General features: G+C 51.7%; 11 protein-coding genes and 1 non-coding gene across 13 annotated transcripts; 7 read left to right on the top strand and 5 right to left on the bottom strand.

Annotated features, from left to right (window-relative positions):
- Nucleotides 1–552: 552 nt before the first annotated feature.
- Nucleotides 553–2,643, top strand: PV05_07365 (uncharacterized protein; the record flags this gene model as incomplete). The annotated part of the gene is made up of 4 exons (XM_013460179.1): nt 553–737; nt 893–1,581; nt 1,645–1,918; nt 2,011–2,643. The coding sequence occupies exons 2-4, from the start codon at nt 1,031–1,033 to the stop codon at nt 2,641–2,643; spliced, it is 1,458 nt and encodes a 485-aa protein (XP_013315633.1). The 5' UTR covers nt 553–737; nt 893–1,030.
- A 236-nt stretch (nt 2,644–2,879) lies between these two features.
- Nucleotides 2,880–3,203, bottom strand: PV05_07364 (uncharacterized protein; the record flags this gene model as incomplete). Its single annotated transcript, XM_013460178.1, has 1 exon — nt 2,880–3,203. One exon carries the CDS (start codon nt 3,201–3,203, stop codon nt 2,880–2,882), a length of 324 nt encoding a protein of 107 aa, XP_013315632.1.
- Nucleotides 3,204–3,767: 564 nt separating this feature from the next.
- PV05_07363 lies at nt 3,768–5,540 on the top strand. 2 transcript variants are annotated; one of them, XM_013460177.1, is made up of 3 exons: nt 3,768–4,416; nt 4,466–4,905; nt 4,950–5,540. In XM_013460177.1, the coding sequence occupies exons 1-3, from the start codon at nt 4,235–4,237 to the stop codon at nt 5,327–5,329; spliced, it is 1,002 nt and encodes a 333-aa protein (XP_013315631.1). In that variant the 5' UTR covers nt 3,768–4,234; the 3' UTR covers nt 5,330–5,540. The 2 variants fall into 2 exon arrangements, with proteins under 2 accessions (XP_013315631.1, XP_013315630.1); XM_013460176.1 differs by having other exon boundaries at nt 4,466–5,540.
- A 1,478-nt stretch (nt 5,541–7,018) lies between these two features.
- On the top strand, nt 7,019–8,421 carry PV05_07362 (uncharacterized protein). Its single transcript, XM_013460175.1, has one exon. It carries the CDS (start codon nt 7,030–7,032, stop codon nt 8,263–8,265), a length of 1,236 nt encoding a protein of 411 aa, XP_013315629.1. The 5' UTR covers nt 7,019–7,029; the 3' UTR covers nt 8,266–8,421.
- A 935-nt stretch (nt 8,422–9,356) lies between these two features.
- PV05_07361 (uncharacterized protein) lies at nt 9,357–10,987 on the bottom strand (the record flags this gene model as incomplete). Its single annotated transcript, XM_013460174.1, has 2 exons — nt 9,357–9,666; nt 10,074–10,987. 2 exons carry the CDS (start codon nt 10,985–10,987, stop codon nt 9,357–9,359), a joined length of 1,224 nt encoding a protein of 407 aa, XP_013315628.1.
- A 967-nt stretch (nt 10,988–11,954) lies between these two features.
- On the top strand, nt 11,955–12,501 carry PV05_07360 (uncharacterized protein; the record flags this gene model as incomplete). The annotated part of the gene is made up of 2 exons (XM_013460173.1): nt 11,955–12,071; nt 12,157–12,501. 2 exons carry the CDS (start codon nt 11,955–11,957, stop codon nt 12,499–12,501), a joined length of 462 nt encoding a protein of 153 aa, XP_013315627.1.
- A 57-nt stretch (nt 12,502–12,558) lies between these two features.
- On the bottom strand, nt 12,559–13,329 carry PV05_07359 (uncharacterized protein; the record flags this gene model as incomplete). The annotated part of the gene is made up of 4 exons (XM_013460172.1): nt 13,192–13,329; nt 13,099–13,140; nt 12,907–13,045; nt 12,559–12,856 (listed from the first exon to the last, which is right to left on the bottom strand). Exons 1-4 carry the CDS (start codon nt 13,202–13,204, stop codon nt 12,559–12,561), a joined length of 492 nt encoding a protein of 163 aa, XP_013315626.1. The 5' UTR covers nt 13,205–13,329.
- Nucleotides 13,330–13,929: 600 nt separating this feature from the next.
- Nucleotides 13,930–14,035, top strand: PV05_07358. Its single transcript has one exon. It is a non-coding gene; the product is annotated as a tRNA-Arg (tRNA).
- Nucleotides 14,036–14,251: 216 nt separating this feature from the next.
- On the bottom strand, nt 14,252–15,744 carry PV05_07357 (uncharacterized protein). The gene is made up of 2 exons (XM_013460171.1): nt 14,643–15,744; nt 14,252–14,595 (listed from the first exon to the last, which is right to left on the bottom strand). Exons 1-2 carry the CDS (start codon nt 15,675–15,677, stop codon nt 14,440–14,442), a joined length of 1,191 nt encoding a protein of 396 aa, XP_013315625.1. The 5' UTR covers nt 15,678–15,744; the 3' UTR covers nt 14,252–14,439.
- Nucleotides 15,745–16,813: 1,069 nt separating this feature from the next.
- On the bottom strand, nt 16,814–18,915 carry PV05_07356 (uncharacterized protein). Its single transcript, XM_013460170.1, has one exon. The coding sequence runs from the start codon at nt 18,558–18,560 to the stop codon at nt 17,361–17,363; it is 1,200 nt and encodes a 399-aa protein (XP_013315624.1). The 5' UTR covers nt 18,561–18,915; the 3' UTR covers nt 16,814–17,360.
- Nucleotides 18,916–20,439: 1,524 nt separating this feature from the next.
- On the top strand, nt 20,440–22,450 carry PV05_07355 (glycolate oxidase, subunit GlcD; the record flags this gene model as incomplete). The annotated part of the gene is made up of 5 exons (XM_013460169.1): nt 20,440–20,725; nt 20,772–21,934; nt 21,986–22,097; nt 22,146–22,321; nt 22,379–22,450. The coding sequence occupies 5 exons, from the start codon at nt 20,440–20,442 to the stop codon at nt 22,448–22,450; spliced, it is 1,809 nt and encodes a 602-aa protein (XP_013315623.1).
- Nucleotides 22,451–22,902: 452 nt separating this feature from the next.
- Nucleotides 22,903–24,024, top strand: PV05_07354 (D-xylulose reductase A; the record flags this gene model as incomplete). Its single annotated transcript, XM_013460168.1, has 2 exons — nt 22,903–22,926; nt 22,975–24,024. 2 exons carry the CDS (start codon nt 22,903–22,905, stop codon nt 24,022–24,024), a joined length of 1,074 nt encoding a protein of 357 aa, XP_013315622.1.
- Nucleotides 24,025–24,169: the final 145 nt, after the last annotated feature.

The following is a 24,169-nucleotide window of genomic DNA, read 5'->3' as shown; positions in this document are numbered from 1 at the left end:
AAACGTTGGAAACGCCCTGCCACCACCGCCAGTGCCTTGCAGTACTGAAGGCCCGAATGCGCGACGTGGACAGAATGCCTGGACGCTGGACTCATCGCCTACTCCCTTTTGGTTGCATTTTGACTTGATCAGGTTAGTCTCACGAGTGTTCGTTCGGTTGAGGCACCAGCTAGCCTGACTGCACCTTCTGACCGTCAAGAAACACAGTCGGCCAAACGCAGAATTAGTCGGAACTGCAGAAATAGACCGGTGCGGGGTGTATGGCGCAGAGTCCGCCGAGTTAAGCAACGTACAGGCATGCTGGGTAGACCTCACTCCAGATCTCAAGCAAACAGCATCGGGAGTATATCAGATCCGGCACGACGCCATGCCGAAGACTTTGTGATATTCCGCACACACTCAACTACCTTCGACGAGGAAGACTAATCAGCGGTATTGACCCATACATGGTCTAAGGCAGCGAGAGTGGAAGAAGGGCGTCTTCGACCTTTGACGAGATGGTCCATTTACTCTACTACAGCCTTATCGCCACCGTGGCACTTGGAACAGTCCGCGAAATCCATCTACATGGGTGAAGACGTTGTCGTAACCCGTAGATCAGTAATCCACGATGCAACGAACAATTTTCACCCGTACTGGTCCTAGCTGTCAGCAATGATTTGAGTTTCTCTTCCATCTCGTTACTAACATCGACCGTATTTGTATCGGCCGTATCCCGAGTGGATCCTCGACCCTGTGTGAGTCGATCTCTACATTCCTATTCAGGACGAACACGGGGCTCCATGTATTGTGTATTGAGCACTGGGAAGCTACTGGTGACAGCCATCTGATCGGTACATGGAGAAGTCGATTTGTCGGCACTAGCTTTTGAATTCATGCTGACGAAGCTAAGCACCATCATCTCCAGCAAGAAGCATAAAGGGTGAGACAGACCAACGTTGAGCAATACAAAAGGCTGCTTTTATCTTGATACGGCTATCTATACACGATCCCTCTCTACACATCTATACTATCATCCAAACATCCAGCCATGGCTCCCTCCAGACTGGAGACGATCTCTTTCACCACCTTCTACAATATCGTCAATGCCGAGCCGCGCTACGCAAAGACAGAATATCATGGCGTCGACCCTACCACCGGAGACCCGAACTGGGATGTCCCTGTCGCTACTGCGATCGATGTTGAAGACGCTGTGGCCGCAGCCAACAAGGCGTTCGAGCAATGGAAAACCACGACGTGGGGATACCGGACTGAACGTATCGCCCGGTTCAAGGACGCGCTCGAAGCTTACAAGGAGGAAATGACAGACCTGCTGGCGAAAGAAACCGGCAAGCCCAGACAGTTCGCTGCCGCTGAAGTGGACAATTGTTTCAAGTTCATGGACTGGCATATCGGCCTGAAGGAACCTAAGGGCGAGACCTACGATCTGCCAGAGAAGTATGTCGTCAACAAGTTCGTCCCTCTCGGTGTCGCAGCAGCTATATGTCCTTGGAACTTTCCCTTGCTGCTTAGTCTGGGCAAAGTTTTACCGGCCGTGCAGATGGGCAATGCGGTCATCGTGAAGCCCAGTCCATTTACGCCGTGAGTGCTGAGTTTCACCTGACAGGCCCCCGGAGAACCAGGACGGTGCTAAACAGGGAACAGGTACACTGCATTGAAGATGGTTGAGATCGCCAATCAAGCCTTCCCACCCGGTCTGGTGCAAGCACTCGGTGGTGACGACAAGCTGGGCCCAATGCTCGTCGAGCACCCTGACATCCACAAGATTAGCTTCACCGGCTCGACTGCCACGGGAAAGAAGGTCATGGCGGCCGCAGCGAAGACTGTCAAGCGCGTAACGTTGGAGATGGGCGGCAACGATGCGTGCATCGTCCTGCCGGACGCCGACATTGCAAAAGTCGCGCCGTTGGTTGCTATGGTAAGTACCTATGAGTGATTTGACATTAGCCCCTTCGACAAATCGGGGGCAGATAATCACATGCTAATGACGGTCCTTTTTTTCGGTCTTAGGGCGCCTTTTTCAACACGGCGCAAGTGTGCATCGCGTCGAAGCGCATCTACGTGCACAGCTCTATGTACGAGCCTTTCCTGGCGGCGCTGACCGCAGTGACTCGGTCTCTCAAAGTCGGGTCTTCCAACGACGAGGGCGTCATGCTCGGACCTGTCCAGAACGTAATGCAGTACGACAAAGTCAAGTCGTTCTTCAGGGATGCTCAGGAGCAGGGGTATAAATTCGCTTTGGGGGGCTCGGGTGATGGCGACTCGTCCAAGGGCAAGGGCAAGGGCTACTTTATCAATCCCGCCATCATTGACAATCCTCCGGACGATAGCTACATTGTGCGCGAGGAGCCGTTTGGCCCGATCGTGCCGGTGCAGAAGTACGAGGACCTCGATGATGCGGTGAGGAGGGCGAACGACACGAAGCAGGGATTGGGGGCGACGGTGTTTGGCAAGGATGAGCAATTGTTGCAGGATGTTGCCGAGAGATTGGAGGCCGGGAGTGTCTGGGTGAATACGTTTCCTGACCCGGGGCCCGAGGCGCAGTTTGGTGGTGTCAAGGAGTCGGGGATTGGGACCGAGTTTGGCACCATGGGCGTGCTGGCGTATGCTAATGTCAAGTCTATCACGACTGTGAAGGGTTGAAAAGGTCGAGTCCGTCCTCTAGCTAGCCCTTGGTGGTGAGGGTGGAAGGTACATAGTAAGATGAGCTGAAGGGGGATGGAAATTGTAGGGGGTGAGCAATGGAATCTTCGCCAGATGCGGTCTACTGATGGGATTTACTAATCATGACAGTACATGGTACGGGTTTGCTTAGAATTCTGGAAGTGTCGTTCGTGAATTTCGCATTCTGCTAGCCAGATCTCCTGACGCTTACGAGCTTATAACTTGGAATCTCTGTCCTTCCTGTCGGTGATGTTGCCCATCTGGTCGTCACCACGGTCGCCCCTCTTGACCGGATCCTCGTCGGATGTCTCGGCCTTGAGGCTTACTGGGTCGCCTAGCATGGAACGATTGCCCTTCTTGGCTTCACTGAGGTCCTGCTGGGCGATGTCCTTGAGGCTCTGCTTGTCGCTGCCGGCCTTGTTCGGTCGATCTTGCTCCGTTGGTTCGTTGTTCGACTTTTCGGCCTTGAGAGACACCGGGTCTCCCAGGGCTGTTGGATTCGACTGGGCGGATTCTTTGAGTGATTTGCCGCCGGCCATGGTGAGGGATGGTGAGTTGGGTTTGAATAAAAGCACAAGATTCCTAGAAAAATGTCTGGATTGCTTGAGCTGGATTGCGCTTTAGTTGCGGTCTTTTTAAGTAGGTGGAATGTCAATGGAGGCAGTCCATGGTATTGATAGAGAGATGCTGTTATCATCTGCTACGAGTAGTAGAAAAACAAAGATCTGGGGGAAATGTCCGGCTCTGACGTCTTCCATTCTACTACGAGTCCTACCGTGTAGACATTCCCACCAATGGCACCGGGTGTAGGACAAGACCCTGGTCGGAGAATGATCCTACACAAGTAGGGCGCGTTTGCTCTCACTTTGAGGGATTTGGTGTATGCTTTGAAGCCTTTAGTACTATAAGTCGTTAGTTACAGCTGAGGACGTAGCCGAAAGGCATCTGGGAGATCTGAGGGAAGCCTGTACTATGTAGTAGGAGAGTTGGATCAATGTAATTCCGAAACCGATGACGGCTCGGCAGACTTTCTTTTCGTGGCACAGTATTGTTGTCGTGAGAGAATTCGTCCATGGACTGTAGTGACTGCTATTATCTCTACACAACCACACACCTCTAGTGGAAGGAGGAAATCCAAGGTGAGATGGGCAACGGAAGTGTCACGGGTTGATATGCGCTTATACACCCTATTACCGCCAAAACCTTCACATTCACAGTAAGCAAACGGAAACCAGAGAACGGAAAACCACCGCCCTCTCGCTGAGAAAACCAATGAGTTGAGTGAGAGATAAGCCCCGCTTCGGGCCATCCTGCGGAAGATGTGTCTTGCGAAACCAATACGAACAACCCGAGCCCTCGCTCTCGAGCCTCCCAGTCACTGTCAGAAGAGGCAAGTTCGCCAAAAAGGTGCTTAGCGGCCAGATAAGCAGGCCAACTAACCGACCGACCTTTACATCCTTACCTTGGACAATTGAGCTCTACATTAGGATTTGTCACTTTCCAGTGTCCATCTCGCCATTAATTCCAGTCCCTCACTGTTTCTCCGCGAGTCGGCTTATCTATCGTTGATATGGGAAGCGCACAAGCGACGACGACGTTGCGTATTGCAGCAGCTCAATATGAGCCAGAATGGCTTGATTTGCAAGCTTCAGTGAAGAAGACATGCTCGATCATCGATGAAGCTGGCCAGAAAGGTGTGAAAGTTCTAGGATTCGCCGAAGCTTTCATTCCAGGATATCCGGCGTGGATATGGTAAGATTTCCTTTTGGTCATGGAGGATGGATTTTAACGTTAAGTCTAGGCACCGACCGGTTGATCCAGGCTTGTCAACAAGATACATCCAGAATTCACTGGCTGTCGACTCTGAAGAGATGCGCACGATCCAGGCTTGTGCGAAGAAGAATGGCGTCGTGGTGGCGCTAGGTTTCTCGGAGAACGATCACAACTCGGTCTACATTGCACAAGCAATCATCGATAGCGACGGCAAATTACTGATGAAGCGTCGCAAGCTGAAGCCAACTCATATGGAGAGAACAATCTTTGGTGACGCTTCTGGCGATAGTCTGATGAATGTCGTCCCGACAAAAATTGGGAAACGCGTCGGATCACTTGCCTGTTGGGAGCATTGCCAGCCCCTCCTGAAATATCATACCGCCACTCAAAGGGAGGACATCCACTGCGCCGGGTGGCCCCCACTATCACCTCATGCGGGCCCAGAGTTGTGGTCAATGTCGAAAGAAGGTAATTTGATTTTTGGGACTTTACGTACTTACTCACTGTTCCAGGATGTCTCAGTCTTTCTCACACGTATGCGATCGAGACACAGACCTTCGTTCTACATGCAACCACCGTCATCGGCCAGAAGGGCATCGATGCCATGGGAACAGGCCAGTCAATGCTCATGAACACCCCCGGCGGCGGTTACTCAGCAGTCATAGGACCTGATGGCCGGATTCTGTCGGAACCCTTCGAGCCGAAGGCGGAAGGCTTGGTAATCGTGGATGTAGACCCTACGATGTCAATTATGGCACGGAGCTTCTTGGATATTTGTGGACATTATAGCAGACCGGATTTGCTCTGGCTGGGGTGCGACACGAGGGAGAAGAGACATAAGGTTGAAGCACCACGTCCCTTGTCGGAGGAGAAAGTGGTGAGTGAAGAATGAGCGTGAGCAGTCACGAAATATGAACCGAAGGGAGTGGCATGCTTCTCTGCTGTGCCGACCAGGTTTCCTCCAATGTTTTATCGCGTGGCTACCAAAACATCAACCCTATGGTGCCTATCACACTGACTCCCATGCCCAGCCATCCCGATATCCATACTTGCCTGTTTGTCAACATGGCTCCGGTATCCCATATCAAATGTTTGAGTGAGTGGACGATATGGAACACAAAAGGAAACCCGAAGAAGCCCTTAACCGCCAACCGGGTACCGTATGAGAGTTCTCCAAACCACTCAACAAGGCTGCCTGTGTCAAGATGCCAGCCCATGATCGGTGAAGCCAGGTAGGCAGCACCGAATATGTATATGGGTGCAGTTATGATCATCGCACTATTGCGGTTTATAGCGCCGGACACCCAGTGTATCTGTGGTTGATATATGGAGAGATGCGGTGAAACCGGCCTTGAACGGCGCTGAGAGGCAAGAAGCTCTTCATGCTCGGTTGGCTTCAGCGGCTGCAAGCTCGCTTTGGGACGCGAATTGGTAGTCGACAGCCTGCAAAGGTAATGGTCAGTATGGCTCAATTGCGTTGTCTCGTGAGTGATTGACCTGAACTGCAAGTTCGAAGACGCTACCATCCATGTAGCACGGTAATATGGACCAGCGTTTATCACCCTCCGACCCATGGACCTTCCGAGTCCTGCCCATTTGTGTTAGTCCTGGGCGAGGACGTTGCATTGGCGCTCTCTCCTCACCTGCCCCTTGGTAGACAGGTCTCAAGACCCTCAAAGCTGTAGCCGCGTACATTGTGGTCTTAGCAGGAAGCGATAAAGATTCAATCACGACCCAGAATAACAAGGTCTTACAGCCTCAGGGCGCAGGTGAACAACGAAGATTGATCTCCTGGCTACGAGGTATTTCGTCAGCCAATCAACCACCGCCATTTGCGGACAGGACTGTGCTTTTCCGTATCGGGACTGCTAAAAAAAACGGGGGTGTTGTTCTTCAAGTTCCCACCTATCCGATTCATTTCTTCATCTTCCGAGAATCTTTGACCCCATTATTTAGCGATCGATGCGAAGTCCCACCCCGAAGAGCCGCAGCTCAGGGTATTAAGTATTGGCATGAGGCAAAGATGCCGGCAAGCATGTGAGGCTTGTAGAGCACGCAAGTCACGCTGCCTGCCTGGCACTCGTGGGGGAATTTGCCAAAGGTAGATCTTTTCCCAATGTTTCGGTGACTTGGTGAGAGACAATGCTAAATGATCAAGATGCGAAGAGTTCCAGATCAGCTGTGTACCTCATAATCCTGTCAAGAGAAAGACACCCATTAGAAAGTGAGGAAGAAGAAATCTGTAGCATGCAACCGCTGATATGAGTCCCCAGGAAAAGACTCCCAAGAATTGACACGGCCGATCCAAGTCAGAATGCCTGGTCTTCTTCTTCTTCTTCGTCATCAGGACACTTGCTCTGCAGCAGTCATGCACCTTATTTTTGCTTGGGAAGGGTAGCACCAATTTCAAGAGTTTCAAGCGACTCGCTCGGCCGAATCTTGCTCACTGCCCTTGACCAGGAATTTCGGCCAGACAAGTGGCCGCGGTTCCAAGTCTTAAGCCCCGAAGAATGCCAGTCGTATTGCAACCACTACGACAAACTAGTCCAGGCTGTTCCTTTTGCAATCCGGCGACCTCAGTCATTGCAGGAGATGAAGTCTGCGTCACCTCTGTTGCTACTGTCGATGATTCTCAGCGCCAGCAGCTCGTGTCCGGATCTGGAAGCACAATGTGAAGATATCTTCCGACGTGTTCTTGCAGAGCGAGTGGTTCTCAAGGGACAGCGGAGTCTGGAGCTGTTGCAAAGCCTGCTGACATATCTACTCTGGCACCACCATCGCTATGATCCTGAAACTCAGCAGTATTTTCAGTTTCTCCAGCTGGCGCTCGGCATGGCGGCAGACCTTGGTTTGTACACGAGGTTCAAAAAGCCGGGAGGGATCTCCGTGCAATCGGCAGAAGATTTCAACGTCGTGCGAACATTTCTGCTGTGCTACTATCTCAGCTGCGGCACCGGCATTCTTGGCTATGACAGGCCGGATTCTATGCAAAGCATTCAAGAATTAAAGCATGCGGCCGGCCTTTTGGCTCAGGGATCGAAAGATGTCCTCGACAGACAGGCGCCAGCTATGCTTGCACTGATGCATGTCCTTGCGCAGCAACGTGACCATTTGAACCGTTCCGGAAGGACAGAGTCTCAGTCCGGCAGCTTCTCGACAGCACTGGAAAGCTGGGAGGCGTCTCAGCTCAGCTATGAGAGTCCGCCCATTGTCAGGTGCACCTATCACTTCGTCTACGCGTACGGCTTGCTGAAAGGTTCCGTTCCTAGCTCGTTGACGGCCAGGGTATACCAAACCTGTCTGGACCATCTTGTCGTTGTACTGTCCACTATCCTGGAGCAAGACGTGTCTCACCTCGTGCTGTTGGGAATCGCTGAGTGGGGACATTTGTTGACGACGCTCTTTCTCCTTCCACGTCTGGAGACCTCTCTGGCGGCAACAACGTCGAGTCACACATCTGGACACAAGGACACTCCGCTTACATTCCACTATATCGGCCGTTTTCGCGACGCTCTTCGAGAGATCAAGGTGAAAGCGCAGCATAATATTGTTCTCGGCACTCATACCTTCTTCGGCTGGCTGGACAAGATCCTGTCCGCGGTTGAAACGCAGACGACCTCTCGCGTGTCGTCTTCTTCTTCTGCCAAAGCAGACACCCGAGAACAGGGCGACACGTCGGCCTACGAGCTTGTCAACTCGTTTCTTGATGACCAAGATGGGGACGTGTCTGGCGCTGAGCATTTGCTAGCTAAGAACAGGGCTCACAACGAGGGTTCCAACACGGAAGACTTCTGGGTCGACTTTATGTCGGACTGGTTGAATTGGTGACCGACCGCAGCCGGTCAGATCCAGCCTGGGTGGACGGACGCCTCTTTCTCAAACGCTACATATTTTATGGGCGGCTCGTGGAATCACAGAACATCTTCAGACGCATCGGGGCACTGTTTAGCATTGAGAGAGTACGTCTGTATGTCACAATTAGCCTTCCCCTTTACGTTCTGGGGCAAGTCCTCAGCTCCAAACGCAGGAGGACTAAGGCCTTATACTGTCGGTGGTGGGCCCTAGTACCTTGAAAATACCCCATTGAGGCAGTCTTGTGCGATACGCATGAAGTATACGACGCCTGCGAACAACAAGAAGGGCGAGGGGGGCAATCCGTTTCGGGAAAGCTGAGATCAGCTAGTAGTTTTGCGACTCAACACGCTTTAAGACCTCAATATCTAGGTAGAAATAAGCGCTAGTCAAGATGAAATACTACAAGTACGAATCATTGAACCACGGTGGCAGGAACAAGGCGAGTCCGGGCTGTATAGATAGCATTATGTCTCGTGACGTCGAGGCGACGACGTTGGTCAATGGTCGTTGAAGAAGCAGTTGAGGATGGAGCTTAGAGCCCGAAAAAAGACGAGCTGCAACCCTCCGAAGCTGAAGTACCCTGGCAGATTTCACCAAATCTATCCAGAGCTGATACCCAGCCTGTTCGCCCCTCCCCCTTCATAGCTCGTTCCATAAACTTCCTATTTGTTTTGCCGCTATAATCGAACCAAGCCTGACCTTTTTCCACTGCCCTTTCGGGATTCCTCCTGTCTGCTTTATCGGTCCCAAAATCAGGCCCCGGCTCAGCTTTGGCTCGGCCTCGATCAGGGTGTACCGCCCCGGCTCAGGTGGCTCCCAGGGCCGCTCAGGCTGCATTCGTCTTTCGCCGTTTACCGTCTATGTACCTTACTCCGCCCGGGTAACCTTGTGACTGTTTCTATCAAGAGTTCCGAGTCCCTTCGGGAGGTCTAGGAGGAATTGATGTAGTGTTTCACATGCACAGTATCAGCACAGAAGGATCTCCTGTACTTGCATCGGTTCTTGCACTGTCAAAGAGGCTCCGTAGTACTGTACAAATCGTATATCGCATCATTTTCCCCGACTTAATAAACAATATGAATTTTCTTTTCGACGGATGTGGCATGGACCTCAGGTTCGTGAAAGAGGGAAGGGGGCGGGGTGAAGGTTGGCTTTTGAACGAATGAGACCCACTTTCCGTTCTCAATATGCAAGACCCAGTGACGTCCCAAGAGGTAGAGAAGCAATTCTTTACGCTCAGTGCAAGCCGGTGGATCTTCTGGTGATGGATACTGGGCAGTGATCACTACATAATTCTCGCTATCGAGGCTGTCGGCATCTGATTTGGTTGTCAACTTCCCATCGGTGAGATTCTGCCAGGTGTAACGTGCTGTACTAAGTGGACATTGATGTCACGGTTCCGGACAGCTTCTCGAGGTACACAACCGCGGCAAGAGGCTAATACCTTATTCACGACCCGATGTGCTGCCGGTTTCTCGCTTGCCCAAGGACAAACCACCTCTGAAGGCGGTTATTCCTTCGAGGAAGGGCTTGAATCCCGTCCCTACATGCTTGACGGGCGGCCTGTCTCTCCATCACAGTCTGCGAGAACGGCCGCATACTTGAATGTATCTTTGCTCCCGACACGCCAACCGTGGTTATACGGGAGTCGGACTGATGTGGGCCGCTTCGTTCGCCATGATCAATTAAGCTGAGCGTGGTCGGCCCCCGACTTCCTGAATTTGGAAAGTCTTTTTCGTGTGAGGATAGAGCCATAGATTGTCGCAAGCAAGGATACCAACGGTAACACAATAAACAGCCCAGTCACCAGGGCGCATAAAATCATAGCAAATACCGCGAATCCGTATGCCGCCTGTTGAAGATCAGGATCTGGACTTTTAGAATGCGCCGACAGTGACAGATTGAAAGCCGAGAGAATAATAACGATCACACCAAACGCTGACACCGCGTTGTTGTACTGGTCCATATAGGGCACGTAGCTTTCAGTCAGAGCATGGGGAAAGCCCTGAAGCATGCTGGATACGGAAAATTCCTGAGGTGAATATCGGTAGATGACGTCGAGTCGATTTAGGCGTAACTCGCCATACCGGAATCGTTTCTCCATGGTATCAAAGTCATTATGGTCAAGGATTGATAATATCGTCCGAGTAAATTCCGTCCAAGCTCGATAATCCAAATTCTCATTGATCAGATGATTTTCTTGTGCCAGCTGCAAATCATGACCAAAGCGAATGAGGCCACAATAAGAGTAGAGAAGCCCACACGCTGCTCGATGTAGCTGAGGTTCGCAGGATATATGGTTCTCCCAGAACTCGTAATTGAGCAGAAAATCTGGGAGCGGTTTGATGAAAATTCTTGACTTCGCCCAAACCAGATGGAGATCCAGTCGTTCTGCAATGACAATTTCACGGCGTAGGAGCTTCTGGTAGTACAAGGAGCGTGGAGCCCCAGGAACGCCGATCAGCCATAGCATCTTGCGTATGCTATTGAATCGAGAAATATCGAGAAAAGCACAGAGAAATCTTTGCACCTCGTTCCTCTCCTCGATTCTCAGTGGCAGGAGCTCCCTCGCTAGGGGAGACATATCGTTGAAGGCTGCCGGGAGGATAAGGTCCTTACGAGCAATCAAGGAAGATGTGCGTGGGAACGGGGGCTTATGTGCTGGTGGTCGCGATCCTTTTTCGGATGTATCCATGGAGAATGTAGCACCACGACGGGTGCGGGAACAATATAGAGGTACAGTCAGGATGGTCTGTCAAAAGCTCTTAGTTGAATTCGGAGGAGAGTGTTTATATGGGTTTTGATTTGGATCAGCAAATGATGTCAGTGCCACACCAATCTGGAGCCACGCACGAGCCAGGAGAAATGCTGTATGCAACATTGATTCTTTGTGACAGCATTTGTAAAGGTTGTGCATGGGTATATCGTATTTGCTCCGGCTGTACATGGTAAAGCCGCCTTGGCGTGATGGCAACAGTATTCCGGAAAAACATCCGAGTCTGTCGTCCTCAAAACACTTACAAGGACACCACTTGAAACGTAACCACGAGGCTGGTAAGGACACTTCGAATACGAGCACGATGTCAGCACGCGGGATCACCCTCCGACGAAGGATATCGCGCACCGATCGCACGATAACATGACGACATGATGAAAACATCACGGTGGGATGTGCGTTTGAAGTGATGGTGGTGGACAGGCTGGCGTATGATCGAATAAGCGTAGCAGCTGCAATGCGTAGTGAGCAACGAAGGCGGATCTTCCAAATGTCCTTGGTAGTGCCTTCTCTTTGTTCTGGTACATCGCCCAGGCTGCCCGCTTGGATTGCAGGAACAGATTGCGGCTGATCACCTTGTGGTCCTGGGGTGTCGGCCATCGTGTTGATCCCCTTGCAATTCTGGGGATTGCAGATACGCTTTCAAGAGATAAGCACAATCATCAATGGTAAGATGACAATATGAAAAGGCCTCTCTATTGAAGAGACACCGGATGAGAATGGAAATCTGGTATGGGTGGCAGGGAAAATTTGAAGTTCACGCAATATCACTTCACTGCCTGGTAAGCAAACATTATCCAACCTCTCATTCCATGCCTTTATTCACTCGACTTCTACCATCTCTTCATAACCTTTTTAATAGACCACATCCTTCTCCCAAGTCAGTATGGCAACATTGGCAGGTCTCTTCGATTTTGGAGAGATGTATAGACGTCTCTACGACTTCAGCATCGCTGACGGCGCCCTTGACTATCAAATCACGGTTGAAGAGTTCATGGCTTCGGTACGAACGACTCCCGGGGTGTTTCAGGCCGTGATCGAGAGATTGGCATATTCTGCGCATTTTTTGATAAAGACGCGGGTGGCAGCTTGCAGCGAGTGTGGTGCTTGAATTCTGTTTCTCCCAGTATGTGAAGCAATGCTTCAACAGCATCCTGCTACCGGAACAACCGACTGATAAACAATTCAGAGACTACAACACGGAACAAGACACTATTCTCAATGGTATCCTGCGAACTCTGAAGCACAAGCGACGTCCGATTCCCCACAATGATCCCACGATGGCTGTGGAGAAAGGCGTATTGAGGAAGAGACACCGTGATGCCATCGAATATCTCGAGACTTGCGGACGTGGATTGGCGGGTGCGACAAATCAGGAAGCTCAAACCGGGGAGAGTGTCGTTCGGAATCTGCTCGAAGTCTTGGAAGACTGAGTTTATAAGCCTTCTGAGCAAAAGAACAGGCGGCTGCAGTAGCTGGAAGCAACCAAATCATATCAAGGTCCAGCTAGTCTCATCATCTTCCAAAAGCTTCTCCGTTTCGTTATCGCGTGCCCAGGTGGCAATAACCAGCTCCTTCTCTTCTCTCAACAGCCACTGCCAATTTGTGTCTGACACCATGAAGCGTGAGACTTCCACCATTCCAGTATCAGCAGCACTGGTGTAGTCGCACAGTGCTTTTTTCATCCATTCTGGCCAAGTCTTTCTTGATTCCAGCAGATACGAAGCAGGCTGGGCTCGACCACGCTTCCTGCACTTGGCCTCTTCTCCCTCAACGTTCTCATTGATCCTGTCCAGACACGGTTAGATGCAACATATTAACATTCATTGCTGCCTTACCAGACGGGGTCGGTCAATTCGACCATGTCACCACGATGAACAGGCCCATCATGCACATTTTTGGTGAGAGTCGGAGAGCTTTCTTCCACGACCTTGCCCTTCGGCTGCCCCCACTTCACCGGTTTGTTGATGTCGATCACTAGAATGTCAGCAATGAGCGCAGGATGTGCTCGGTGAAATGTGCGGACACACCTTTTCCATTGGCCCACCATGGCCCAGACTTCTCTTGAGGTGCTGTAAGTTGTCAGTACACGTTCTCCCAGCCAGATTATATGCCTAACGTACATTGGTCCGACATCTTGTCTTCATGAAAGGGGGAAGTTGAAAGTTGAAAGGTCTCGGATCAAGCCACCCTCGCTTTTGTGTGATTGAGTAGTGCCGTATTCGACAACACAAGGCAGTCGCGCTCACATGTGGTTAGCCCAGTGAACCAGGCGACTTGCTTAATCTTTACTGATTCACAGCGACTTTCAGGTGCATTTTGTCCCTTCGGTAGTCATCCGTTCATGTCTTTGGAGGGCACGGGGGTCTCCCTTTGAGAGCAGCCGAATCAAAGGGTTAGACTGCCAAGCTTCCTCACCTCAATTGCGACTTGCTTCTTCCGTGTACGCATCTGAAGTTCCCATTTCTTTTGCATTTCGAGTCATTGATGTGTTGACCTCGATTGTTCTGCGCCATCCCTTGACGTTGGTCGCAAAAGGTACCCTCTTTTGAGGTGTGGCAGACAGTCTCGACTCCTCCAAGGTGCGCGTCGCCCAATTGGTTCGACATTTCTGCTGTCACCCAATTGCATATCGACACGAGTGGGCACGGTACCACACGCGACAAGCATGTTCGGCTTGGTTTCTTACTGCCGAACACCCTTCGCCTTTCTCATGCCCGTGTCGCCATTCACCGAACCCCACTGAAGAGGCCCACGGCGCGCCACTCAGACCGCTTCTCGGCCCTACCAATCTTCGCGCACCGCCCACATTTTATATATTTGCAACACTATTTTTTCAACACAAATCACACAGATTTCAAGGCCGCGTGGCCTAATGGTTAAGGCGTTGGTTTTCGGCTATCGATTTCTCTAGGAGATTTGGATGAAAAGCACCAAAGATTGGGAGTTCGAATCTTCCCGCGGTCGAAAGACCTTTTTTTTTTTAGATCTTTTTAAGACTCGATCTGCCATTTTTTGATTCTGGGATCTGAGGGGACTCCTGGCGTGTGCCCAGCTCTCTAGGATGAGGCGGAGAACAGCGGCATGAACCGGCGAGCAATTTGAGTGAAAGGTTGTTGAAACTCGCACAGAAAAAAGCACACTCGCGAACTAGTGATTGACTCCTCTGGGAGCTTCAACGGCAGCAGGTTGCCCATGGTGAGAGACATACCACGCTTGGACAGCCCCTAAGGGTCGAGGCGACCCTCAAAGACTGCCTAGATGGCCGTCCAAGCGGTATCATTTAATTGGCAGCAGTCTACGGATACAACAATATCGAATGTACGTCTCCTCTTAAAGCAGGACGATTCCTTCGGCTTGGATTCAGTATTTTATTCGTAAGTTAAGCTGCCAGCCGAACAGTGCGCCTGTATCGACTGCGGCTGTGCAGGTATTGACGCGGATATCGACGAAGCGGCTTCCTTTGCAGCAAATCTGGCCGCTTCGTCGGCCTGATCCTCTCGGATCTTTTTCAGCAATTCGGGATACTGCGTTGCGAGTTAGCACGGCACCATCTCATCGAACCTTGACTTACCCATCTTTCCCCGACATCTGGATGGCTTTTGATCCTGTTCATCAGCGTCGCCTCGCCGAGCCTGCTCCACAAGCCCTTGATGAAGGTGAACTCGATATCATCGAGCCTCTGCCCGCCTCTCCTCTCGAGGATGTCCGCTCTCAACTTCTTCACCGATTCCGGCACATCCATACTCTCGAACGTGGCGTCGTAACTGACGCCCTGGAAGAACGGTATACTATACCGTGCTCCTGATCCGCGCGCTGGACTCTGCACCCTGTGCGTCGTCGACTGGCACACGCCTTGTGTGAGTGCTTCCATTCCCTGGCCGATCGCCACGACAAATGTCCCGTCAATAGGCGGACAATCGACCCATTTGCCATCCGCGTTCTGCACCTGCAGGCCGCGATGGTGACTCGCTTGCAGAAGGTAGCTGGTCAGCATGCTATCTTTGTGTGGCCCTACGCCCTGGGCTTCGCCCTCAACACCCAATTCCGCAAGGTCCGGATACTTGACAATCTTGAGCTTGTGCTGCTGCGCCTCGTCAAAGAACTGTGCGAATGCGTCGGTGGGCAGTCCAATGGCCTCGGCGATGAGGCTGGTGAATTCCATGCTCATGTCCCCCATGCGGGTCATGTACTCCTCATAAACTTCCCTGAACCGGGGTAGGGCATCTGGGTCGGGCCATTGATTCGGAGCCAGCAAGTTACGATATAAAGGGTCGTTCGGGCCAGGGACAGGATGAGGCGTCGACAGATCGATCTGCTCGCGCCAGTCTGTCTTGAAGCGCGTGATTTCCATGCCCAGTTTGTTGTAGCCGAGGAAAGAGGGGGCGTTTTTCATTTCGATCTCGAGTTTCTTGTCCTCGGGCAGGTCGAAGAATGATTTGCCGAGTGAGATCACCTCCGAGATGAGGCTAGGTGGAATCCCTGTGTTTTTGATATAGAGGAAGCCGACTTCGAGAAGAGCATGGCGGAGGTCGGTTAGTAGTTGCGACTTTGTGGCGGGATCGCGGGCCAGGGAGAGATCTAGGATCGGGATGCTGGTGAATGACATCGTAGATATAGACTGTTTATACTAGTATTGATATTTTATGTCTCAAGGGAATGGCAACAGAATGAAAGGAAGTACGGATGAGCAGAGTGAGTAAGATGTTTAATGATGTTCCTCGGCCAATACTAGTATGGAGATCACGCAATGGCCGAACGCGGAGCGGCGGAGCAGCTGAATTTGAGGCTTGTCGAGGAAAGGAAAGCCACGCAGCTGTGGCTGATGGACAACCATCAATATCATTATTCTATCTATATTACTAGTCTCAGCTTCATGGCCTCATTTTGTTCCTTTCGGGCTTACATGCTAGCCATCGTAAACAAGGCACACAAGGGTTACCGGCAACCGACCTGTGCGCTGTTGAAGGGACTTGAACCATTTCAGACTCTCGATCCCGTTCTTGTTCGCTCTCTCGTTCCCTCTCCCGTTGCCTATCTTGCCTCTCTCGTTCCCTCTCCCTTTGCCGAACTTCAAGTTGTTCCCATTCTCGTTGCCAGGCTTCTCTTGCTCTTACCTGCAGAACTTCCCACTGCTGTCTGTTCGCCTCCTGCTGTATCTGCGACTGGGCCCTCTCTTGATTCCGCTCATGTTCCCAACGGTCTCTCTCCCGTTGTCTCTCCGTCTCCCACCGGTCCCTTTCCCGCAGTCTCTCCGTTTCCCATCGATCTCGCTCATTGGTAACACGTCTCTCCCACCGGTCCATCTCTACCCGGAATCCATGGATGCTGTCCACATCACCACTCCCAGGGTTTGCATTTGCCAGTTGACCCGGCGGTCCTGGCGATCCCGGCGGGTCAAAGTGGATCGTGACCGTCCACTCGGGCTGCAAAGTTGCCTCCCATACTCTTGGGAGGATAATTCTACCGCCTGGCCCTGATAAATCAAATGGACTTTGACGGAGATGGGCTACAGTTCGCCTACAAGCCGCGGCTATTAGGGCCTCCATGCCCTTTAGAGGGGGCAAAAAGTTATCAGCTTCTAACTTGGAGTACGGAGGTGGGAGGCAAAGATTTCGAAGGTGATGTGGGAAAAGTTTGAAAACAGAAACAGAAACACACCGGCCATGTCTGACAACTGCTATAGGGAAATGTGTAGGGTCGACCAGTATCGTTGATAAACGTGATATTTGCTGCTTCCCCTGTCATATATTTTGGAAACGAGGCACACGGGCACCGGGGTACTGTACATTTCCTTTACTTCCTTTCATTGCTGCGGTCAAAGCGGACTCCATAGTTTCTTTGTACTTCTGCGGCCGTTGACGTTCATAGGATTGAGCTTAATGGAATCACTTGCATGAACTGAACCCCCCCGCAGGACACCTGGTACGTGGTGGACTCTCATTCGCATTGTACCTGCGGAGTAGTGCATTAAGAGTGATACTAGTACCCCCCTGCAGCCGTCTGCATACCTGTATGGATGATCGGACGTGATATCTTCTTGGCTTGGGTCTGTGAAGCACTGGCGCCACCTTACCGAGGGTTTGCTGCCCGGCGCACACCATTGGCTCAAGCAGCTTGCCATTGACAAGTGTTCAAGAGTATAAGCGATGACCTCCTAGTGGTAGGAGCCGAGAACTACGAATACCATCCATGGATGTTACTAGCACCATTAATCCGTGATCCCTGATTAATGGTAAGTCCATCTCAGCGTCTGACTGCAGGAAGGAGTACCCTGATGATACTATCAGGCTCAGTGATCCAAGAAGATCAATTCGCCGTCATTGTTGCTGATGCGCTCATCCAGTCTGATGTGGTCTCTGTTCCAGCCACCACCACCGGTCCCAAGTTCGGCTTCCAGCACCCTGCCATTCTCGACGAGTCTCACATTCCTTGCACTGGCACCGAAATTGCCACCTCGAACCCAAGCAAAGTGTCCATGCTGGTTGGACAGACAGTTATTCAGCGACAGAGATGACAACTGGTGCTGACCGTGGACATTGGCGCACGAGGCGATCAGGTCATAGTCCCGGTCAAGGGTGATGCTGTTGGCAGAAGCGGAGAAATTGCCGCGCATGGGCGCCGGCCCTCGTGGTGGTTGTGGTTGTGGATGTGGTTGTTGCTGGTGTTGTTGGTACTGATGCATTCCGTAAGCACCGGCACCCGCGGCCGCGGCGGGTCCTGCCCAGCCATGCTTCTTCTTCTTTTTCTTCTCATCGTCCGAGGAACTGCTGCTTGATGAGGACGACGAGGATGACGAGTTGCGACGAAGACCAGGTGGACGTTGCAGTTTCTTCTTTTCTTTCTTGTGCTTCTTGTAGGCATCCTCGGCCATGGAGCCGGTGATCGCGCCACCGATAGCGCCTAAGAAGCCATGATTAACTTTGTGGCCGCCGTAACCCCCGAGAGCGCCGCCAGCGAGGGCACCCATCAGGCCGCGATCTTGAGAGTTGGGCTCATTCGGATCCAAGGGGACTCCCGGGGCGGGCTGTGGAGGGTAAGGAGCAGTATGGGAAGGTGGAGGGCCTGGAGGAGCAGTGTAGCCTTCATACTGAGATTGATGGCCGGGCTGAGGTGGGTATGGTGAGTGCCCTCGCTGGGTCGGACCTTGATCGTAGTCATAGCCATAGCCTTGGGTCTGCGGAGGGTAAGGCTGATGCTGCTGATCAGGCGGGGGCGGAGGGGAGCTATATTGGTCTGGATATTGATTGTATGGCTGCTGATATGAAGGTTGGGGGGAATGCTCATAGCCCTGCCGGTAGTCTTGGGTCAGTGGGCGATTGTGATCATATGGCCTGGTTTGCTCGTAGCTTTGATCGTAAGACTGGTTGTCGTAACCCGGCGGTGGTCCAGATTGCTGTTGCCATTGCTGCTGCTGATTATCTTCTCCACTGTTCCCTCCGTAGCCATAGTCGCTGGGACGTTGATCATTGTAGTAGCCTTGGTTCGACATATTGCCAAGTAATATCGTTTGCGACTACTTCAGACGAAGCTTCTGCGCAGCTCGAGGCAGTCCGCAGGTTGCCACCTCAAAGAGACAAAGGCTTTATAACTTCCACGCTGTGGAAAGATGGAAATTAGGCATCGCTGATTCAGGCCACTCACCTAGTGTTAGATTGGAAAGGCGTGAATGAATTGTGGCTGTGTTGGCAGTTATCACACAGCCACGACTAGGACGGAAGGCGTTGACTGGACGGAGAGTCTCCTGCTCCAGCCACATTCTCATGCCCTTGTGATGGTCAGGCAGACTGAGGAGGTAAAGTTGCGTGAACTGAGCTGCATGGATGACCAGTCAATATGGCACAACGTCATACGATAGTCCTCCAGGAACAAGGGTATATCAGCTGAAGTCGATGGCAGGCTGCATCCACCGTCCCTGCTTCGGCAAAAGTACAGAATCGACATATATGGGGGCCGCTTCACCATCAGGTCTTTCTTCAGTATTCGACAACTTTCACAGGCTGGCCCCAGAGGATGATTCTACCCTGTTTTGACCATGGATTTGACCAGTGGCAGCAAGCGACGTCCAGACAGCCTCAGCTCCCCTGGCAAGCCTTTGCTCGATAAGCCTTTAGCTGGCTTGGTGTCTCCACCATTTAATGCAGCCAGCACGTCTACCATAACAAACTTCTCGGCCTCGATCGATTCGCTCGAATGATATTTCCTTGGGTATCGCTCTGAACGTAGACTTTCTTTGGTCCTCCGCAAAAGCAAAGGTGTGCTGGCAAATCCAGTGGTCGCAAATGATCCCTTATATCAAGGGAAGGCAAGTCGTTGGGAAGGGACCGAGTCAGATCATCAAGCATACTATGTGATCAGCACAGGAGCGCGAGCAAGAAACAAGCATACAGGCTGTCGTCCCGGTCGTATATGTCAAATGGGACACCCTGCTTCCGTAAACACTGTGAAAGCGTCAAGCCGCCCAGGCCAATGCCCAAATGCTGACATGAGGATGTGGGAAATCGGGCAAGTCGGTCTTTTGATCATGGGCTGAGAGGACATGGTGAAAGAAATACAACGGAACCATCATGAACGAAACTGGAAGTAGAAGCCCGCTCCTTGTCTTTGCCCAAGATCACTCCATTGCGCACTTTTGAAGCATTGTCAACTCGTCAGGAGCCATGATGATGATGGCCGACATGACAGCCGCCAATGATACAAATAAACGACCTTATCGCTGTGCCTTACCTCGTGAATTGCCAACAGCATTAGCGCACTGTCGCTTTAGGCTTGCTAGTGTTCAGCTTAGATTCCTTACCGTCCATGACCATGAGATCAACAAGCCCACGTATTGGATAGGCTATTGCGATTGATGATTCGATATCGGACGATGAACAAGCCGTAGTCACCATAAAATTGTTGCAATCAAGAGCGACAGTGATGGAATGCAGCGCGGTCGATGGAGCTTGCTGAGGTGACACTGACCGACATGATCTCGAGGCCGGCGATCACCCCGGAGTGTTCGTACTGGGGTCAGCAACACTTCCATGAAGACACCAATGGGATCTACATATTCCAATACGACATCAGAAACTTGGTAGGCGGACAGATGAGATGCGAGGACAGAAGAAGAATAGTTAGAGAAGATTCGGCCTTCTCCTTCGTGCACAGGTCTTGGACTTTTGACATCGCTTAAAACTTCGGCAATAAGTCGTCATTTTATTCCCTCTCTCCGCACTTGATGCCGGCATCCTCAGCATCCTACCGGGCACTCAATGCGCCTGCAACTTCGCAGACACCGTTCATTGTCATAGATCAATCCTTTGTTCCGCCCTCGCGATTGAGAAGAAGCGAAGGCAGAGATGATCGCGTCGTAGGACCGTTCAGACACCATGAAGCATATTCTACAACTTGGCCGCCCGGCCACCTCATACCTGCGATGTATTGAGCAAACGAAGCAATGCCATTCCCCAATCCTACGATGCGCACCCGGCGCAAGGACATTCCACACTTCCCCGCAAAGGCGCGAGGAGCAAGGCAAAGAGAGCCGGTCCTTTCGAGGCCAGCTATATGAAAGCACAGCGGATCGACTGAAACGAGAAAGAGAAGAGCAGACGCAATATATTAAAGCTTCTGGTCAACGCAGAAGAGAGCCTAGGACGTTGGCTCTGAGTCTCGGTAAGTACTTTCAACGGGAAGAAATGATTCCTGCTGACAGGCATAGTCATTCTGTCTGTGGCAGGTGCTGCATACTGGCTAGGCACCAAGGGCGAGAAAGCACTAGACGTCACGTCCACCACTCCTTTGTCTCGAGCGCATCCTCCTCAGCTTGACACTCGAACCTCCGTCTTACAAGCAGCTTGGGTCGACTTTGCTCAAATTGTCGGGAAAGAGAATGTTTCAACTATACCAGATGATCTGCAAGCACACTCCGGTTCGGAATGGTCCTCCTACACCACCAAGCCTGAAGAGAGACCGTTCGCAATCGTCTACCCTGCTACCACCGAAGAAGTGTCCAAGGTCATGCAAGTATGCCACAAGCGACACATCCCGGTCACCGCGCTCTCCGGTGGGACCAGCCTCGAAGGACATTTCGCACCCACAAGAGGCGGCATATGTATCGACATGAGCAGAATGGACAAGATTCTACAATTCCATCCCGATGACCTCGATATTATTGTGCAGCCAGCCCTTGGATGGGAAGACTTGAATGAATACCTCCACGAGTCCGGCATGTTCTTCCCTCCAGATCCAGGTCCAGGTGCCAAGATTGGAGGCATGGTTGGAACGGGCTGTTCGGGAACAAACGCCTACAGATATGGTACAATGCGCGAGTGGGTGGTTTCACTGACAGTGGTACTCGCTGACGGGACAATCATCAAGACGAGACGTCGACCACGAAAATCCAGTGCTGGTTATAACCTGACTCAAATGTTCATTGGCAGCGAAGGCACTCTGGGCATTGTCACAGAAGCCACCTTAAAAGTCACTGTCCTTCCCAAAAGCCAGTCTGTCGCTGTGGCAACATTTCCAACAATTCATGCAGCCGCTGAATGTGTGGCAAAAGTGGTTGGCGAGGGTATCTTGCTTGCTGGTATGGAGATCCTCGACGATGTCCAGATGAAGTGCATCAACAAAAGCGGTATGACATCAAAGCAATGGCAGGAGGCACCGACCCTGTTTTTCAAGTTTGCTGGAACACCTCAAGGTATCAAAGAGCAGATCAACCTGGTACGAAGTCTGGCCAAAAGCACACAAAACAAGACCTTCGAATTTGCAAAGAACGATGATGAAGCCGCCGAACTCTGGAGTGCCCGGAAGGAGGCCCTTTGGAGTGTCATGGCCATGAAAAGAGACGACAGCGACCATGTGTGGACTACTGATGTGGTATGTGACATGTCAAACAATAGTTTCGCAGGCACTGCTAACAGTATACAGGCTGTGCCTATAAGCAGGCTAGCTGACATCATCTCAGAAACTCGAGACGACGTTGCCAGAAGCGGACTCATAGGAGGGATTTGTGGTCATGTTGGTGATGGAAATTTCCACAGTAGGTCTACCTGGGATAGACCTCTCCGTATGGACTAACAACGCATAGCCATATTACTGTACAACGATCGCGAAAAGCAAACGGCAGAGGATGTCGTGCATCGCATGATCAAACGAGCCATCGCCATGGACGGCACTGTCACTGGAGAGCATGGGGTTGGCTTGAAGAAGCGAGAATACATTCGTGAAGAACTTGGCGAAGATACCGTCGACGCCATGCGCAAGGTAAGTCATTCTTCCATCTCATCCTCGACGTCGACAAGTGCTGACTCGAAAATGTAGCTCAAGCAAGCATTTGATCCCCTTGGAATACTCAACTGTGACAAGATTGTGCAGCTGGAAGTCGGCCATTGATTTGAGCTGTATGTGCTTTCCTGCGGTGTATTTAGCGGACTTATATATACCGAGCGCAGCCGCGTGAAGCGCCTATTCCCCCCGAGCACCAAGTCTTTTAAGCGACCCCGCAGGCACCTCAGCACCTAGCTCGCTAGGTGGACACATCCACGGCACATCCCACCATTGAATCCATTTTCTCGTTATTAGGCTAAAAGGCCGCCATGCTACTTTCAATGTTTGTTCCGGTGGTCACGATGAAATCATTTGGTGGGCGCAATTCAAACACAATGGCCCATCGTCCTCCAGACACCTTGACGTTGCCAGCAGAGGAAAGCGGTCCGCCGGTCAATAGTCTTTGCTCAGTAGGTGATTGAATAGCAGCGCAAAAAGAACAAACACTTGATGTTATAATATTGTGTCTTCCTCCGCGCACTACCCCTCACTCTTAAGATCCTGATACCCCCAGAACAATGGCGACCGAAACGAAAGCAAGAGTCGGTATCCTCCCTGGACCTCGTACAACACCTACTGACCTGGTGTAGGAAAACAACTCTTTCGTCCTTCGAGGCGTCAAAGATGTCCTCTTCGAAGAGCGACCGATCCCCAAGCTCACCGGCCCCTACGATGTTCTCCTGCAAGTCAACTGCACAGGCATCTGCGGCTCAGATGTGCACTATTGGCAACATGGCAGGATAGGACACTTTGTGGTGAAGGAGCCGATGGTCCTGGGTCATGAGTCCGCGGGAACAGTTGCAGAGGTCGGATCAGGAGTCAAGAGCCTGAAAAAGGGTGACCGCGTTGCAATGGAACCTGGCATCCCTTGCAGGCGTTGCGTACGATGCAAAGAAGGCAAATACAATCTATGCTTTGACATGGCATTTGCAGCCACTCCCCCATATGACGGGACCCTAGCAAAATACTACGTTCTGCCCGAGGATTTCTGCTACAAGCTTCCCGAAAGCATGAGTCTAGAAGAGGGTGCCTTGATGGAGCCTCTGTCGGTGGCTGTGCACATCACCAAGCAGTCGGGACTGAAACAGGGAGATAGTTGCGTCGTCTTCGGTGCTGGTCCCGTCGGCCTGCTGTGCTGTGCGGTGGCAAAAGCATTTGGTGCAGCAAAGGTGGTCGCGGTGGACATCAACCGGGAAAGACTGGAATTTGCCAAGTCATACGCTGCGGATTCCTCTTTTGAGCCCTCGAAAGTATCGGCGGCTGAGAACGCGCAAAGATTGATCAGCGAGCACGACCTTGGGAGAGGCGCCGACGTCGCTATCGATGCTAGCGGCGCTGAGCCCAGTGTACAAACTGCAATTCACGCCCTCCGGGTAGGCGGCAGTTACGTCCAAGGCGGAATGGGTCGAGACGAAATCACGTTCCCGATCATGGCTGCATGTACAAAGGAGCTCACCGTGAAAGGAAGTTTTAGGTACGGTTCGGGTGATTACCAGACGGCTGTGGAATTGGTCAGCAGCGGCAAGGTTGATGTGAAGAAGTTGATCAGCAGGAAGGTCAGCTTTGACGACGCGGAACAGGCGTTTGAGGATGTGAAGAATGGAAAGGCCATTAAAGTCCTCATCGAAGGGCCGAAATAGATGGTGATTCTTAATTCCAAGCTAAATTCGAATCGTGCCTTGCAGTCTGGAATTGTATGTCTTTCACAAATAGTCTGTGACTTGCATGCCTGTGATGCTCTCGAGACCCTTAGGCCCCATCCCCTGTCCCCGTCCCGGCTTTTGA

This window comes from Exophiala xenobiotica (genome assembly GCF_000835505.1).
Source record: "Exophiala xenobiotica strain CBS 118157 unplaced genomic scaffold supercont1.4, whole genome shotgun sequence".
Taxonomy (NCBI): domain Eukaryota; kingdom Fungi; phylum Ascomycota; class Eurotiomycetes; order Chaetothyriales; family Herpotrichiellaceae; genus Exophiala; species Exophiala xenobiotica.
The sequence above is the reverse complement of the archived record's forward strand: the minus strand, read 5'-3'. Positions and strand labels throughout refer to the sequence as shown.